This window comes from Chanodichthys erythropterus, chromosome 10 (assembly GCF_024489055.1).
Source record: "Chanodichthys erythropterus isolate Z2021 chromosome 10, ASM2448905v1, whole genome shotgun sequence".
Classification (NCBI taxonomy): domain Eukaryota; kingdom Metazoa; phylum Chordata; class Actinopteri; order Cypriniformes; family Xenocyprididae; genus Chanodichthys; species Chanodichthys erythropterus.
The window spans coordinates 44,919,212-44,939,020 of NC_090230.1; the positions used below are offsets into that span (position 1 = coordinate 44,919,212).

The 19,809-nt window shown below is 36.2% G+C and overlaps 1 protein-coding gene across 6 annotated transcripts in view; it reads left to right on the top strand.

The window, feature by feature from the left end:
• The window catches only part of auts2a (activator of transcription and developmental regulator AUTS2 a), a 386,587-nt gene that overhangs the window by 72,286 nt on the left and 294,492 nt on the right, over nt 1-19,809 (top strand). For 5 of the 6 annotated variants that reach the window (XM_067397877.1, XM_067397880.1, XM_067397882.1 and 2 more), the window contains exon 2: nt 13,273-13,494. In XM_067397877.1, the coding sequence (XP_067253978.1) occupies nt 13,273-13,494 (222 nt within the window). The remainder of the gene's footprint in view (nt 1-13,272; nt 13,495-19,809) is intronic. The other variant, XM_067397878.1, reaches the window with a different exon arrangement.

The window sequence follows — 19,809 nt, forward strand, 5'->3', positions numbered from 1 at the left end:
TGAGTAAATGACAGAATTTTCATTTTTGGGTGTACTATCCCCTTAAGGGATAGTTCACCCAAAAATGAAAATTCTGTCATTCTTCCTTTGTGTACTGCAGAACAAAGAAATTTATGCAGGTTTGGAACAACTTGAAGGGGAGTAAATGATGACAGGATTTTCATAAACTATCCCTTTAAAGTGCCCCTATTATGCTTTTTTTCAGATATTACCTTTCATATAATGTGTGATATAGCTGTTTGCAGATTTTTTTATATTCACAAAGTTTCAAAGACCAAAGTGCATGATAAATTGAGTTATTGTCTGCCAAATAAAGAAGCGAACTTAATGAAACGAGTTGTCAGTAATTCCAGTCTTATTTCCTGCACGAACCTTCGTAGGTTTGTAACAAATTTGAATAATGCTAGCCTGTTGTCTTCATTGGCTACCTGCGGACAATGTCTAATTTGACCCCCTCTTAAACACTGTAGTAGTAGCTGAGGCCTGGAAGAGTTTGTGTTGTCGACATGTTGAAAAGATGGCATTTTCTGCACTGTGAATGCGAATCCACTTTGCATGCACTTGTAAAGGAAGAGGACTCGGGTTTGAATTGATACAGTAAAACCAACGCCATCGTTACTGTTAATATTACTGTGTATGAAGTGCTGAGGAAGCTTCTGGAGCTGAAATTTAGATATGGTAATGGACATTTCGTTTCTGCCATGCGCTATAAGTGGTAGACCAATCACAGCAGACTGGGCCATGTGCCCAATCAGAGCAGAGAATTCTTAATCGAACTGTTTAAGACACTGAGAAAAGAGGTGATGCTGAAAAGTATATTATGAGAAACACGTGTTTTTTGGCCTTGGATACATTTAAAACTATTGCAGGAGACCTCAAAGACTAAATTAGAGCCTTTAAAATAGCCCAATTGGGGCATTTTAAGTTAAGATCACAGATGTTTAAGATCACAGAGGGTTACTAAACAGATATAATATGATTCTGGGTTAGGATGTTTCTGTAGTATGGCCCCTGAAAAAAAAAAAAAAAAAAAAAAAGTAGCAGCTATTTCTAAAATGTTCTACAATGTGAAGAAAATACTGTTCAGCCCAGATCTCTGCTATTACAGGAACGGCTTTGTTACAGTGAATCTGTACAAACTGCCCAAGCGTGAATGACCTACTTCCCCCCCACGGACACAGACTGCTTCATTCGTTCATTCGTTTATGCGTTCCCTCGTTTCCCCCCGCCGCTCCTTCCATCTGTCAGCGATTGAGCTCCATTACTTGCGAGGAAGTAGGCAGAGGGCTTCAAAGCACAAGCCCCTCTCCCTTCCTGTCATGCTGATTGATTTCAGAACAAGATGTTTGCCTTTCATGCCGTCCATGCATGACCTCTTCGGTCCGTATGGGGTCTTTATTTCCCCTTCCCTCTAAGGATTCACACTCTTAGATAGGCCTGGCCTTTAATTAGATACATCTTTAAACCGGCTCTTATCGCTCTTCGAATTGCTTATTGAGTTGAGCTAATGAAATATTCTCTTTGATGAGTGCCGGATGGTGGAGGGTGGTTGACCTTTGTTGTAATAGAGTTGATGTCTTTTAACCTGATGGCTTCTTCCTCCCCTGCTGTTACTAAAGCAACAAGTCACTAGAGCCCATGATAAAATCAATGTAATGCATAGCCTTGAGTGGCTTAAAGGGTTAGTTCATCCAAAAATTATATTTTTGTCATTAAGTACTCGCCCTCATGTCGTTCCACATCCGTAAGACCTTTGTTCATCTTCGGAACACAAATTAAGATATTTTTTTAATGAAATCCAAGAGGTTTGTTTATCCCCCATAGAAAGCAACTTAATTACTGTCATTCAAGGTCCAGAAAATTAGTAAAGACATTGTTAAAATAGTCCACGTGACTACAGTGGTTCAACCTTAACGCTGTGAAGCGATGAGAATACTTTTTGTTGAAAATCTGCTTCTTATTTTTGTGGACACTGTGATGCTTTTTTCAGGATTCTTTGATTTCTATCTTATTTTCCAGTGTACATGTATAAACATCATTAAAACTTAAATTTAAGATAATTTGCTTTAAATAATAGAAGTTCTTTTCAGAGAATGTCTTTTCTTTCTTATTTTAAGCATAAATCTAACAGAATTTATTAAAGTTAAAACAAGTTTCTTGATGGAGTAAATAATACACTTAAATATGCATTATGCAATTTCTCAAAATCGTTGAACGCTGTAGATATTTGAAATCAACTCAAATTAACCCCTCCCTTTCCCTCCCAACACACAATGCAAGACTGTCTATTTTATTATAGCAGAAGTGAAGCAAAATAATGCTTTGCAAAAAATAAAGCGAAGATGACGAACAATCGACAAGGAAGCACAAAAAAATCAACAAACAGTACACTAGGGTTGTCACGATACCATAAAAATGTCTTACGATACTATACCAGCTGAAGTATCACGATACCATGCAGTATACAAAATGAACCAAACTTTCATAAAAACATGAAAACAGACCAGATTTTTCTCTGAATACTTAATTAATGAGAATGAATAACAGGCTTTTATTACCAATCAAATGAATCATTGTAAACAAAATTCATCTTAGCACTGCACAGAAGCTGTATGAACTGACATTACGATGTAGCATTTATGCATTTACACTTCAATTACAATTGCATAAATAATGTTATGATATTAATGTTTCAAATGTAAAAATCTGAATATAGAAATAAAAATGTTGGCAGAAAAAAATTATAGAATAGACCTACTTTTAGATGGTAAAAAATGATAGAATAGGCCTACTTTTAGATGGGAGATTAAAGTCGCCAGTAGGTGGCAGCAAGTGTTAATGATTAAGTCAATGAATCATTCAACCGATTCGTTTAAAATGGCTGATTCATTCAGGAACGAAGCAAATGACTGTCTTAATGAATGGATTAGTGAGTCAATGACTCGCCCAATTTGTTCAAAAACATTTAGAAACGAAACAAAAACAGCGCTCTTGCTCGTGTCACAAACTATCAGGAGCATTTTTGCCAGCCTATCTTGAAATATCTAACCCTGACTGGAGAGCAGTATGTATATTAAAACATATAATACATTTATAATTATAAAATCAAGATTGATATGATTGATAAGAACTGAGTGCAAACCCGCTATAGCTTATTGATGAATGGAATTGCATTTGTCTGAATCGTGTTCGCAAAGATGTTTCTAGAATCAAACTATTTAATCTTTTCCAGAAGTGGCCAAATGAGCAACGGAAAAACTGTGAGAATTCATTCTTTATATAAAGATTTTAGGATGTTAATTAAGTGAATTTCAGACCCTTTCTCCAGATAAAATACACTGCGAACAACAACATGCAAGTGCAACCTTATCTCATTGCAAAATTAACTGAAGCATCAGGCAACAATAAGGCGCTAATTCTACAGATCATTTACTACCCAAGGCACAGCAGACAGTCAACGGCAGTTTCTTGTAATTTTTTTGCAGGCACGCATGTTAAATTAAAGCATACCTGCCGCACATACAACATTCCTTACGGTATTGACGATACTACCGTTTAAAAAATGCAATGGTATCGCCAGTATTTTGAAGCTTTAGTATCACGATACTACCGTAGTACCGGTACACCGTGCAACCCTACAGTACACAAGAGTATATACATTGTTAGTTGCCAGCAGCACACCAGCTCCAGACCTGACACTCAAAACCAATGTTACTTACATATGGAGCAGAAACAAAGCAACCTCTGCATCCCTTTTCAGGCCTTCCCGCTTAGGTCTCTCAAGCCATGGAAAGCTTTTCTAATATATAAAGTTCTTGCCTGATCATAGCCATCATTTTTCCAGTGATATTCTTCTGAGCTTTTTCCTTTTGTAATGTCTGTCTTCTCTCTTTCTTCTTTCTTTCTTCAAATCTCCCTCTTGCACAGCTCACTCTCTCTCCTCTCCCATCATGAGTTGACACGCCCCCTGCTGCTAATTGGTTGCAAGTTTGTTGTGGTGCTCGGTCCGATTCACTTTCAACAGCGTTTTTCAAAAATCGCTTACTGCATCTTTAATTCAAGAGTCTTGTTCCTAAGTCTTATTCCTATATTGCACAATTTACACCATAAGATTAATTTATTTTTCTGAAGAATTTAACAAAAACTTAAAATAAAGCATGTTTTTGCAGTGTAGAGACTCAGTGGGAAGACAGATGAACGTACGGTGTTTACTCACTCATGTGAAGGGCCCAGGTCCCTCTCCCCTCTCATTTCATTTACTTCACCCCCTCCATCCATCTTTGGAAGGGAACTAAATTGTTATGTTTTCTAAATCGGGGCTTGCTTGGTCACAAATGCCTATTGCTTCTTGCAGCTTCTCAAAGCAACCATTTATGTAGTGTGCTTTCCTCTTAGTGCTTTTTTTTGTTTTGGGTTTTTTTTTTTTTGCTAAAGAAGTAATATCTTCCCTCAGGGCCACAGATAAGACTAATAAAACAGAGAGGCCATGGACAGAATCTCTCTCTCCATCTCACAAAAGCCTGTGTAGGTACGCTTGGCGGGGGAACTGATCCCTGGAGTGGCTCTGCTGTAGAACAGGGGTGTAATCACGGAATGGGATCGAAGTGCAGATCTCCCATGCTGTTCTCTTTCTGTCTCTCTCATTTACTGCTGGGTAAAGGGAGTGGGAGTTTTCCTGGTTGCCTCGTCAGCATCCCCTGCATCTGTAGGATAGTGTGCACGTCCCCTGTATGTGTCACTAATGAATCAGGAGGAGGTTTTAGCAGCGCAGTGCAGAGGAAAAAGTACGCTAGATTATTATCCCGGTTTGAGAATCAGCACGTTATTGAACAGATAGTCTGTCGCATACTGTTTTGTGTTGCCTTTGGCAATCCTAGCCTTTTAGTAGTTCATTATATAAATGATGTTCTATATGATAATGATTATTAAATACTCATTTTTTTTTAGATTATTTACCTATGGTATATATGGTATATATACCGGTCGGGCCAGTGGCCCCACAACAACAAAAAAAAGAATAAAAGTAAAAGAAAGAAAATGAGCCTATAAAATAAGCATAGTTGTTGTTTTTGATGTCTTTGTTACATTTAACATCAATAAATAAGGTTATGCACCAAAAGCTACTTGATTAACTCACTTATATTTTAAATATTGTTAGACAAATAAACAGTAAGCAATAAAATGGTAACAAATACTCAAATTACAAGTAATAGCACAAATAAATACAACAGAACAAACATATAAATGAAATAAATGATGCTTTTCAAGATTTTCATGTAGGTTTAAGCAGGAGATTTTCAGGAGGAAATTGTAATCTAATGCTTAGCTATATAACTATAGATTAAACTTTACGAAAGCATATCAGCCAAGAGCAGTTACAGATGCATAAATAATAATGTTTTGAAAATATAAAACGTTAAATACTGTTATTTGAAATTATAAAAAAAAATGAAGACACTTTAAATGTGAAATTAAACCTGCCAGTAGGTGGCAGCGAATCACTGTTAATGAGCGAATCATTGAGATTCAACCGATTCATTCAGGAAGTGTTGCTCAAAGACGCAAAACAATGCCGTGGACTTTGGAACTATTTTTGTTGGCGAAATACAGCGAAACAGACGATTTAGTCTTAAAAGTAAGTCACTTGATAAGTTCTTGTTCATTAAACTGTACGCTGAATCAAATCAATATCACATTTGTAATCATGGTAATATTTGGAGAAAAATGGCGCTCCTTTGTGTAATATTGGTTAACTACATTGAATTATATACATATGAAATAAATACAGGGGCATTTTTGCCCCTTACCTTGAATTCTGGGGGCATTATAAAGGCATTTTAATAGACTAAATCTCGCAGTGAAAGCGCGCACTCTAAATATGCACGCGCACTAGTCTAAACTACTAGACTACATCACGTAGTGTACGCATGCACTCAACGGGTGTGTTTTTGTTTGTTTTTTGTACAGTGAGGGACATACTCGATAATATCAGATCGTTAAATCAACAATTACGATATCATAGACGATATATAACGCACACCCTACAGCATTGGCCCAATTGGGCAAGTGACCATTCAGTCTATTGGCCCCGGGCCATCGTGCTGTCCTTGTCGAGCCCTGCTATGTTAACATTAATAGAGTGCCTCAGGCATGACGCATTTTTGTAGGCAAAACCCGGAAGCGAGTTAGCATTTTAGGACTTCTGGTTCCAACACCATCAAGTCTATGGGTTTTTTGAATGGGTTTTTGCTAAATTGCCTGAAATAAGGTCTGTGGTTAACAAGGCCTCTAAATACTTTCACGTTTTGATCTATGACATAAAACACACCAGTTATAACCCACTTGTGATTTTTTTTAAACTTTTACTGTGTCTTAAAATCGGCGGTTGCTAACAAATTGGTAAAAGGGACTACTTCGCTGATTCGCTGCCACCTACTGGTGGGTTTAATTTCACATTTAAAGTGTCTTCATTTTTTTTTAATAATTTCAAATAACAGTATTTAACATTTTATATTTTCAACATTTCAAAACATTATTATTTATGCATCTGCAACTGCTCTTGATAGGGACTACTTCCTCATCATTAAAAATGGGATATTTGGACAGCATTTCTCATGAAAAAGTATTCATACACAGCGCAGATCATAATCAGCAAGCATGTTTTTAAATGAAGTTGTCTTTTAAATACAGTTTGAGGAAGCTTGATTGTGATGACGTTGATCCGCGACCATGGTGTGCTGTAGTCCGTTTATAGCCTACTGTTTTATAGCCTACTTTTTATATCTGACGACTTTATTTAGGCTTCAAAATCTATAAATGTTGTGTTAACTTGTAAAGATTATCTTGATAGACAAAACGTGTAAGTGTCATAAACATTTGTTAAACACAGAGATTATTTTCTGCGATTTTCCAAAAGTTTATGGGAAAAATGAAGAGGGTTTCAACCGAGGGAACCCGTGTGCCGCTAACTTCCGGGTTGGCCTACAAAAACGCGTCATCCCTGGGGCAGTCTATTATGTATTCATTACAATAGCCTAATAGAATATTGTTTGTCTATAATGCATTAACTATTGACAACATATACTGGTAACCAGGGCCGGCCCAAGCCTTTAAAGGGCGTAGTGTTGTCAAAAGTACCGACTTCGATACCAAATTGGTACTGAAATTTTAAAAATGTGATGCTTTTGAGTGGATTTGTAAACACCTCTGATTGGCTACAATGATCAGCGCACGGGAGCATTTTAAAGCACACGAAAGTGTTTGAATTTGAAAGCGTTTTGAAAGCATGAGCGTTTGAAAGCAGGCGCCTTCAGCGGACAGGTCCTTTCAGACGCCTGCTTTCAAACGCTCCTGTGTGTATCTGTGTAAGCGCCTGGTGAAGAGCGTCATTGATGTCTATTTTACACTTTACAGCAAGGTCTCATTTGTTAAAGGGATATTTCACCCAAAAAATGAAAATTATCTCATAATTTACTCACCCTCAAGCCATCCTAGGTGTATATGACTATCTTCTGTCAGATTAACACAATCAGAGATATATTTAAAAATATCTTTAGTCCTCCAAGGTTTATAATGGTTGTGAATGGAGGGCTGCGTTTTGAATCCAAAGATAATGCATCCATCCATTAAAAAAAGTAATCCGTACAGACGACCGTATGAATAGGCATTAACTAATGTATGACTTATGTGATGTAATTTGAATCAATTTTACTTTCATTTTATTTTTGCATTCAAAAAAGTTGCATTCAGAATCCACTTGCCTCATAAATCTGAGAAGGCACATCTGTGCATTTGGATGTCTATCTGTCTGTTGTCTGAATGTGTCTTTCTTTCTGTTCAGACATCATTACATTTTCGTGGTGAAGCAGATGAAAGATAAAACCTGTGTAGACTGTAAAAACCTACTTTGCACTTGAAAGCTGTTGCCTGTGAGTGATGTTGTGTGAGAGAGAGAGTACGGAAGTGTTTTTAAGTCCCCACAGCAAAAGAAGAACTTCTAGAAAGCAAGACAGCAAAGTGAACTCTAGGGAGCTTGTGTGTTGTGTATTTGTGGGTAGATGCAGGGCTGTTCTTGTATCCAGAGTTTACCTCGTTAAATCTCCTGGGAAATGGCAAAAAAGTATACAAACAAAACAACAAAATGAAAACAGTTTTTCTTTGAAATCGAAGACACTCTTTGTCTTAACATAAAGCAGATTTGAAAAAAAAAAAAGATTTTCTCTTTATTTTAAGCTTTTTTGCACTTGTTCTAAATGTTAGAAATTAAAATGATAAACACTTTATTAGCATGTGCTATACGATAAGAATAATACAGGCAAAGGAAGACAGATAAAGAGAAGAAAGTTAGGACTAAAATGCACTGAAAGACACAGACTTCTAGAATAGAGATTATTACCAAAAAAGTAGGTCTTGATGTTTTTCCAAGGATAGACTAGACAAGTATAGATGAGCAAACCCAATCAAATATATCATCATATGTTTTCCCAGAGTGAACTTCTAGTGTTTCCTCTGCCAGCTTTAGAGCATCACATGTTGTTATACTTAATTCACTCTGAAAGATGCACATTAGGGCCAGATGTGCTTACAGATGGATTAATGAAGTTTGCCATGTTGTCAAAAGATCGTTGTTGTTCCCGCAGAAGAAAAGCCCACAAAATTAGGCCCATCCGTTGAATTATGTGTCCCAGAACCTACCTTGGCGCTAGTTCAGCACATACTCGAGCACTAGTGATCATGGAAGTGATTGCTGTGGAAAAGCCATTCAGGTTCACGCTCAGTATACTTGACAAACTCAGTTTCCATATCCTCAATAATCTCTTGCACTTTTCTGCCAGTTTCCAGAACGCCTTAGATTCCACCTTTCTCTAAAGTCTCCCTTCATACAGCATTGCTTATTGTATGCTTTTATGGCACTTTTGATTAAAATCTGATGTATTTTGAAAAAAATACAAGAAGGATAATCTACATTATTGACTTAGATACTCAAGGGATAGATACTTCTGTTCAGAATATACTGCCTACTGCATACAATTTTTAAAAAAAATCACTTTAAATTGTATGCCATTATAATGGTTTCAAATAGAGCTGCACAATGTAACGTTTTAACATAGATATTGCGATGTGCACATCCGTGATAGTCACGTAGCAGGATCTGCGATGTAAAGTATAAGGATCTTAGCTGATCCATCATAGAGTGAAAGTTGATCATTTGCATGTGTTTTAGGTCCTATTAGTTTAAACATTCAAGTGATTTTAAACCATTCAAGTGCTTGAAGAGGCGAAAGAGAACTCAATTCGGACCTTGCACACTGTTTTCTGTGCTCACATAGAGCCGAGTTCAGTTCTCTTTCATGTCTATTTGTGCTTGAAAAGACACATGCATGCAAAATCTCGTCGATTATGCTTGTAAACACAGTCTCTTATGTCTTAAGTAAACACAAACAACTAAAACAGATGCTTATTAATGGATCTGTGCATTTGGTCTTAAAGTGACAGCAACCTAATAAACCTGCTGCTGTCTCATTAATTTTTATCAAACAACAAAATACAAAGAGAAAATCACCTTTTTGTAGTTTTAACACAGATTAATTATGTTTAATTTATACAAGGAAGGCTGTACAGTGTTAATTTACATTTGATTATTCAATTTCTTTTCCTGAATGCTATTAGACTTACCTGAAAAACAGAAAGCACTGTTTATTTCATTTTTATCTTTTGTATTTATCTATGCTTGTTTATTATTTTCTATGCAGATTCACTCCCCTACAAAATCACACCAATCATTATAGAATGATTAATAGAGCTATTCAAGTCATTTGGTGAAATTTTCATATTGTAGTATATATCGCAGAAAAACAAAATATCGCAATTTCAGTTTTTCCAATATAACGCAGCCCTAGTTTCAAATTGTATTATGCTACGTTGTTGTCACATGACCCTGTCAAAGTCACCATGAAATTAAAACAGACAATTATTATTTTTTTAAAGGAATATAGCAGTGTTTATTATAAATGATTTACCTGTGCACATAATTTTAATTTTCTCTTAATCCCTCTTAATCTTTAAACAAAATAATTTCCCCTCCCACTTGCAAACCACAATGATCAATCACAATCAATTCCCGAATCCCGATGGACAAAATCAAGTCTTGCTGTACATTTTTTTCTTGTTTGAAAAGCCGCTCACAACTTTAGTTTCATGCCAACTTTAAATTGCATGTTTAATTGATAGGACTAGAATTTTCCCATTACAAATGCCATCAATTTTAGAAATAAATATTCAGTTATTTGTATAATAATTTGGTGTCATATATGGTGTGTATATTTTCAAACTATGTGATAAAATAAAATGTTCTAATTATTGTTAATTTTGTCATATTACTAATGCAGTTTAAGTCATTTATCACATTAAAAGAGGTCAAATGCACTGTGGGATATACACTGCAAGTTTTGTCAAATCATCTGTTCATTTGAGTTTCCATTACCCAAATTCTACTTCCTTCCTTTCAAAGATAAGTATGTCTGAACACAGTCTTAGTCTCGTCTAGATGTCGTTTAAGAAGAGCTTCTCCTCTCAAGCAGCGGAAATGAATCAAGCCCAGCTTGATTTTTTTTTTTTTTTTTTTTTTTGAGTCTGAATGATTCTGATCACTGACTAGAGAGATATGGAATGAATAGAGGTTGTCCCTGAGCACAAATACCCAGAGTGCTCTATCAGAGCTGAAGAGTTGATGGCTGGTTATCAGCCTGTTGTATCTTGCAGTCCTGACATGCTCCGTCTGCTCAGCCAAGAGTTCTTTTGATGCCTCTGACTTCAAGTACATGAACAAGGCTATTAAACATGTAATGTCTCTGAAGCATGTAATCTGATTTAGTACATAAGTACAACATGATGGATCTGCCCCGCAGGCGGATGAGTTCTGATGATGTATCTGCTCACAAACACACACACACTTGCACAGTAGAAGGTTTCTACAGTACATACAGTTTGCATCAGATACTTAAAAACACATTGCTTTACATTTGAGAAATGGTGGATTTAATCACCTGAAGTCTTGGAGTATAAACTTTGTTTATATGCAGTATTTGCTAATTTTGCTGGACTGGTCTATGGAGACATCTGCTGATAAAACTGAAGGCTTTTTAAGCGAAGAAACAGTGCCATTACTCATTTTTATCACACACTAACATTAATTTTAATCACAAACATGCACAGAGCTTAAAATGAAGAGCGTTAGAGGAGCTGTCATTTTATAAAAAAAAAAAAAAAAAAGCGAAGCTCTTGAAAATGAGATAAAAAGAACAGTTTTCTACATCTCCGAAGTAAGATATGAAAACTTTGGCCCTGTGGAGAGGCATATGTTCATTATTTTTACATTAAAAACAGCACTCTGCTGCCCATCCTTTTTTAACTGGTCTGCTCCCTCTTGTCATTTTTTTGGACAAAGATTGTAATGCATTTTTTATTTTGCCATTGCGATTTTGAAAGAATGTGTAATTAAAATAGGTTTGCAATCCCTCCTTATGATGTATGAAAGCACGTTTAGGCAGAGTTTTAAACTACAGTAGCAAAAATTACATTAGAATAGATTAGTTTTTTTAATCATTTCAAACTGTAAGCTTCAGTGTATTGATTCAAAGCTCAGATTTAATTATTAATTTGGTTCAGCACTCAGAATTGTTTACAGAATGTTTGGTAAAAAAAATATATGCACTACTGTTCAGAAGTTTGGGAATCAGTAAAAATGTTTTTGAAAAGTACCTTGTGCTCACCAATGCTGAATTTATTTATACAGTAAAACAGCAATTTTGTGAATTATTATTATTATTATACACTGTAAAAAATAAAATCGCTACAAGTTGCCAAGTCACTGTGCTGTTCCTAGTAGGCGTTCCTACTCTGAACTGTATTGAATGTCTCATTTTTCCTTCCTTTAGTGTATTGTTTTCAGCACGGGAAGTATCTATCTCTCCGTAGCTGGAGTATAATAATGTAATTGATTCGTTCTGTAAGCAGAGATATGTGGCGATACACAGCTCCCCTGCTTTGTCATATTGAATATTGATCTTCCTGTCTAGAGTCCTCAGTGGATGAGAAAGTTCTGTGTCAGACCGGAGCGCTGCGCCTCTGCTTCCTTTGCTGATCTTCAGACTCCTTTTTTCAGAATGCTTGTTTTTCTGTGGGGTAAAGATTATTTTATTTAGCAGCTTGGCAGAACAATGTTTGCTGGAGGTAGACAAGCATACGCCTACTGGAGCGTGCACTGCTTATGTTGTGTAACATCTTTTAGCACAAACAATATATCCAGTCTATAGCAGGAATGGTCTTCATGCTGTTTATTAATGGTCCTGAAAGACATGAAACAGCATTTGCATCTCATTTACATCACACTCAATTCCATAATGTTACATATTTCAGAGTGAAACAGAATATACACATTTTTAAATGTTTTTTGAAAGAAGTCTTTTATGCTCACCAAGGCATTTATTTGATCAAAAACACAGTAAAAACAGTAATATTGTTAAATATTTATGTTTTCTATTTGAATATTTATGCTGTATTTTCAGCAAGAATTACTTCTTTAGTGTCACATCATCCTTCAGAAATCCTTCTAATATGCCGATTTGCTGATCAAGAAACACTTTAAGAAAAGGTTGTGCTGCTTAATTTTTTTGAAAACTACTTTTTCCCCCCAGAATTCTTTGATAAATAGAAATTCAAAAGAACAGCATTTATTTGAAATAGAAATCTTTTGTAGCATTATTAATATCTTTACTGTTGCTTTTGATCAATGTAATGTGTCCTTGCTGAATAAAAAAATAAAAATTTAAAATTCTTAACATTTGAACAGTAGTAAATTGTCTGGCAAGGCTGAATTTTATTTACTGAGATTTGATTGGACTGTAAAGTAATATTACCAATTTTTGTTTTCGCCCACCACCCACCAGGAATAGTTCACCCAAAAAATGTTTTTATCCCATGTTTATCCCATGATTTACTCACCCTCAAACCATCCTTGGTGTATATGATTATTTTCTTTCAGACGAACACAGTCAGTGTTATATTAAAAAATATCCAGACTCTTCCAAGCTTTATAATGGGAATGAATGGCACTCCTGATTTTGAAGGGCAAAAAACTGATGAATTGTGCACCATAAGATGTATTATAAAAGGGAAAAAGATTCAATTTTGATTGCATGTCGCCTTTAATGGGTCAAAAATTTTTAATCCAAAAATTGCTTTATACTCATATCTCATATTTTTTTCTGTCAGAAGGACATGACCCTGAAGCCTCACGAGCGGAGGCAGAACCAGGCAGGACCGCTACGCAAGAAGAAGCCTGGCCGAGTGCCAAACGGACTGAGCTTGGACCTACACAAGGACCGACTCAACCACAACAACCACCAGCACCACAACTCAGACCAGGAGAACAACCCTCGCCTGGCCCATACACACAGCAAGAAGAAGAAGCACCTGCAGAAGAAACACCGACCTGTGAGTCTAACTTTATCTCACTATGTGTCCAGAAGTCATGAATGTTATCTTTTCAAACAGAAACTGGGAGCATTGATGTATTTGATCAATTTTGTTGCTAGGCCTTTAGTTTAAAGGCTTGAAAGGATTGATCTATGATTTCCCACAAGTGCATGAGCTTCAGCATTTGGTTGGAGTAAAATTGGTGTCAGACAGAGCTGCATAATGGTTTTATCATGATTAGAAACCAAGATCTAGATGATCTTATTGTTACCCATAACTCTGGTGCAGTGTTTACATGCTATTATAGTTTAGTAGTATTTTGAATTGACTTTTATTTTTATATTTTCATTTTAGTTATATATAATTGTCAAAGATAATAGTCCTCTTCTGGATGGGCTTCTGTCTGTGATCCCTTTGTATTTCCCCTAATTACAGTTTAGCTCAATAAAGCACTGCTCTGTTTCAGTGTTTTTTATGAATATCTTTACATAATTAAATCATAATCAGATTGTGTACTGAGATGATGCAAACCTACAGTCATGTTAATTTCTCAGAGCTGTGTATAATGTCAGTCTGTCTTCACTGAGAATGAACGGAAGAGGTGCGCCAATCTGACTCCATTAAGGCGGAGCTCATTTGAATCAAGTAATTGTTGATGATCATTAGTCGTCTCTGTAGCAGCGTACGAGTTATTACTGATCTAATCGGAGGAGGTAATTAATATGACACCAGGTTTTACAGGCAGGCTGGTGGTTTGTTGGATCTTCCAGACATTACACAATGACAAAAGTGTGGACTGATTTACAAAAGTGCCAAAGCGGGGAGAGAGAGAGAGAGAGAGAGAGAGAGAGGGGAATAGAGATTGTGTCCTCTAAGATTAGATGTGTAAAGACACTGCTGATTAACTCTGTCATTAAGGATGAATGAGAAGCGGACGGGCTCCGGCTTTTTTGGACTTGTTTTATGGTGCTAATTAAATTAGTCACTCTTGTTATTGTTGCTGCGAGGTGTTGCTCTCTTGCTCTTTGTGTTTGTGTGTGTTTGTGACATCCTCTTGTTTTTACTAATGAGTATTTATGGCATGTTTACACAGAGGAATTGCCACTACAGAGCAAGCAATCAGATGTCCACACACACTACATTGAACACACACACACTCATGTACGCTTAAAGGAACAGTTCACCCACTGATTTTTGAAGTTGACAACCTATGTTTCAGTCTGTTCCTCACACAGTGCCACAGTATGACTTGGGCAAGTTTTTGGAAACCTTTATGGTGCATTTGAATCCTTTTTGAAGCTTTCCCATTCATTGTTATTGGATATGGCTAGTATTTTATTTTTTTAAATGCTCAGTCATATATGGGTTTGGAATCTATGAAAGCATGTTTCTACCACTAAATAAAAAATAAAAAAAGGTAATATTTATTTTCAACAAGGCTTTTTTTCTCTCCAAATTCTGACTACTTTTCTCAGAATTGTGAGAGATAAACTCACAATTGCTAGTTATAAAGTCCAATTCTAAAGTCCAAAAAAAAAAGACCTCACAACTACAAGTATATATTCCCCAATTCTGACTAGGATTGTGTGATATTGAAAAAAAATGTGATATGCGATACCTTGTTAAATAATGCGATACTCAATATGCGATAAGATATTGCTTTAAGTGTGTAAAATCAATTTAAATTATATTTAAAACTATTTAAAAACTGAAAATGATAAAACCAATATATGGTGCTCAGCATAAATGAGTACTCACCCTTTGAAAAGTAACATTTTAAACAATATCTCAATGAACACAAAAACAAGTTTTGTATAACAACTGATAACAACTCATAACATGAAAGTAAGGTTAATAATATAAAGCTAAATTTTAGACTGCAAATGTCTAATTTAACAAGAATTCAACCACAGGTGAGTCTAATTATTCACTACACAGGTGTCCAGCAGACAGTTGACTATAAAAGGGTGTTAAAACCCCTTCCCATTTCATGCTGTCAGCAATGGCACCACATGGAAGAGAAATGTCACAAGACCTGAGAAAGAAAATAATTTCTTTACAACAGAAAGGTGAAGGCTACAAGAAGATCAACAAAGCTTTACTTATCAGTCAGAATACTGTAGCAAAAGTGATACAAAAATTTAAAAAAGATGGAACTGTAACCATCTCACAGAGACGTCCAGGTCATCCATGGGAGTTAACACCTCGACAGGAGCGTCTTCTGATGAAAAGGGTTGAAGAAAATTGGCATGCAAGTTTACTGCAGTTACCTAAAGAAGTAGAAAGCCAAACTGGGGTTAGTATTTCCCGTGACACAATACGGCATACACTGCAGAGGAATGTCATGCATGGGTGCCGTCCACGGAAGAAGCCTCTCCTAAAGCCCAGGAAAAAAAAAAAAAACTAGAGTTTGCCAGGGCCCATGCTGACAAAGATGAAGACTACTGGGACTCTATACTGTGGAGTGATGAGACCAAGATAAATGTTTTTGGAACTGATGGCTTCAAAACTGTATGGCGTCGCAAAGGTGAGGAATACAATGAAAAATGCATGGTGCCTACAGTGAAACATGGTGGTGTCAGTGTCCTTATGAGGGGCTGCATGAGTGCTGCTGGTGTTGAGGAGCTGCATTTCATTGATGGCATCATGAATTCACAGATTAATGCTCTATACTGAAAAAGAAGATGCTACTATCACTCCGTGTCCTTGGTCGTTGTGCACTTTTCCAACATGACATTGATCCTAAACACACATCTACGGCCACTGTTGGATTTCTGAAGAAGAAAAGGGTGAAAGTGATTCAGTGGCTCCTGATCTGAACCCAATCGAACACCTATGGAGAACTCTGAAGATACAAGTTGAGCATCACTCTCCATCCAGTCTCTAAAAGAGGTCATTCTTGAAGAATGGAAAAAGATAGATTTTGCAAAATGTCGCCAACTTTCATTCCTTGCCTAGAAGACTTGGTGCTGTCATTAAAAATCATGGAGGCCATACAAAGTACTAGATGTAGTAGTTTTAGTTGTGGGGTGTACTCATTTTTGCATCACCCTAATTTGAGTAAAACTAAAAAATGTTATATTATTAACCTTACTTTCATTTTATAAGTTCTACAGATGCTATTTTAAACTTAGTCTTGTCAATATTTTGGAAATTGTTTTTGTGTTCATTGAGATATTGTTCAAAATGTTACTTTTCAAAGGGGGTGTACTCATTTACACTGAGCACTGTATATGTTTCACATTCGTTCTGGGAAAAAGTTATAAACTAGCAAGTTATAAACTAAAAATTGTGTGTATAAAAATATAAACAATTGCAAGATATAAACTCGCAATTCTGACTTTTTTCTCGCGATTGTGATATAAACTCACAATTATGACTTTATAACTCGCAATTTCGAGTTTCTATCACACAGTTCTGAGTTTATAACTCGCAATTGCGAGTTTATACCACACAATTCTGAGGGGAAAAAAGTAAGAATTGCTAGATAAAAAGTCACAATTATACCTTTTTTGATTTTTATTCAATGGCAGAAACAAGCTTCCATAGGAACCACATGAGGGAGAGTAAATGACGGCAGAATTTCTTTTTTGGTGGGTGAAATATACCTTTAAACACATAAGTATGCACACACTTTCCCATAGATAGAAGCTGTAGACAGGAAGGGTACAGGTACCATTTGTCCTTGTTAGAGAGAGAGAGAGAAAGAGAGCACAGCTTTCTCGTTCATCATGTGTATTTCTGCCCATGGCTGAATTAAGAGCAGACAAATCCATCTCTCATGGAGCAGGCTGAGGGAAGTGATGGCTAGGACACTTTAAGCTTTTATCAAACACTGAGGCAATGGCTATAAACTTGAGTTACGCTGGATGGCGGGGAATTAAATTCCTTTTCTTCACTCTTTCATCCTCTTTCTCCCTCACCTTTTTTTTTCCTACTCAGCTGCGTATATTGTGCTGCACAGGTGTGAGTTTGTCTTCTAGGGCACGTGTCAAACATACACATGTTTCATGGCTACATTCAGTTTGATTCTAGCAAACAGTTGATGATGAATATGTAAACAATGGATTAATATGTATTCTGTTAAACAGTGTAGTTTATTAACCACAGTTTCATAATTGGTTTATGCATGTACTTATGCATGTATGTACACTAAAATGTTTCAAATGTTTGAGATGTTCATTGAGGCTGCATTTATTTAATTAAACATACAGTAAAAACAGTAATGTTAATATTATTACAATTTGAAATAACAGTTTTCTGTTTAAATACATAAAAAAAAAAAAAATCCCCCTGTGATGGTAAAGCTGAATTTTCAGAAGCAGTGTCATGTGATCCTTCAGAACCCATCATTCTAGTATGCTTATTGGGTGCTCAAGAAACATTTATTATTATTAATAATGTTGAAAACAGTTATTCTGCTTAATATTTTAGTGGAAATAAACCTGTGTTTTATACTACTATATTTAGATTTCTAGTTTAAAATCTGATTTCTCTTAGGTTTTTTTTTTTTTTTTTTCTAGGCCAGAGGAGCCCATCTTGCATTTTTTGCTTGTCTGTGTGATTGTGCAAATGAGAGAGTCTGTTCACAGTTGTGTGTGTGCGTACGTTTGTGTGTGTCTATCTATACGTGGGTTTGAAGTTCCAGCAGATGGGTCTCAATGTTTCCTGGTGAGTTGACTCAGTTGACAGCTCTGACTCACCTTTATATTGCTGTCACACAAAATATTGTTCACAGTCTTGGCTTCAGAACCCTTGGCTGCCCTCTCCTGAGCCCTGAACAGCTGTCCACTACAGTGCCTGTGTGAAGAGCACTGATTTAGAAAAACGGGGAATCTGGCGGGCGACCCTGGGGAAGGTTGATAGGATCCAGAGGAGCAGTCATATCACATACGGCCAGGAAAACAGGATTATCCATCCATCCGTTTTACAAACTGCTTGTTCTATGTAAGGTTGTGGGGATGCTGGAGCCTGTCTGTCTGTCTATCTATCTATCTATCTATCTAGTCTAGTGTGTGCATATATACAGTATATAGGGTACACCGAGGCTTAAGGCACACCTTAAGAAAAATGTTTTCTTTTCACTACTCCCATAGTGTATGAGTACAGAACATTGATGGAACAACATATTTTATGTGAAAATAAATCATAAAAGTGATTTGCTTTGTTTAAAAATCTTATGAATGTATGAGGTGACAAGGTGGGCCTTATATCCTACACATGGGTTAAAAGGCTCACCAGCATGGGGCAAAAGGCACACAGTATTGATACAAATATATCTAGGCACTCTCTTCTATTTGCAGTAAATCCCAGATTCACAAACAGCAGCCATATATAAACATAAACCCAGCGGCAGACTCCAACGCCTGACGTATTACCTCCTCCTGATAAGACCCTGCAGTCAGGGAAAAGAAAACACTCAGCGGTACTCTCTACATCCACCTCTTTGTCAAGCTCCTTTAGGCATGTATGACAGAGATATATGAACATGCGTCTCTCGTAACACAGTGGTAATTAGAGGCTGCAGGAATGTGACATGTTTAGAAATATTCATTATGAGAGCTGTCACAACTATGTATGGTTACAGTACGGTTTAAAGGGGCTGTCTTAATTTGTGGTCTTGATTTGATAATGAAGTTATCTTCTGTTGTGCTGTTACTGACTTCTCTAGCAAATTCTAAAAATATTGACATATTATATTGATTTGAGTAGCTGATAGAGGACAGGAAATTATTTGAGCTGGGTGATATATTGCAGCAATTTTAATGTTACTTATTTGGTCACACTTTCCTAAGGAGTGTAATTAGATTTGTGTCAATCCATCTCTATTTCAGTTGTGTCTCTGATTTAAACTTCATTAGTGAAATGAATAGCATTTATTAGCATTCAATAGCATTTGTTGTTAGTTCAGAATGTCTGTTTCAGTGAACCAGTTTGATACTTTTTGATTCAGCGATTTGTTAAAAATGTGATGTATTCTCCAACATTTTTAATTTTAAACCACTGTTTTTGGTAAAACTATGCACTATATATAATGTTACAAAAGAAAATGAATCATACAAAAGAAAAATCAAAGAATCATAGGAGAAAATGTGACAGTTTCCACACAAATATTGCAGAACTTTATACATTTTTTAAAAAAAATATTAGTACTTGTTCATAATTAATTACATTATACATTTAATTGGTTACAATGGCTGTTTGACATTGAATATTGACTAAAAAAATAGCCATGTTGTTTAGCCCTACCATGGAGAGCACATGTGGGTGTATGCGTTCATTCACTAATCACAGGGCCATGCTCAGACGAGGTTAGCATGGTTGTCATCTGCC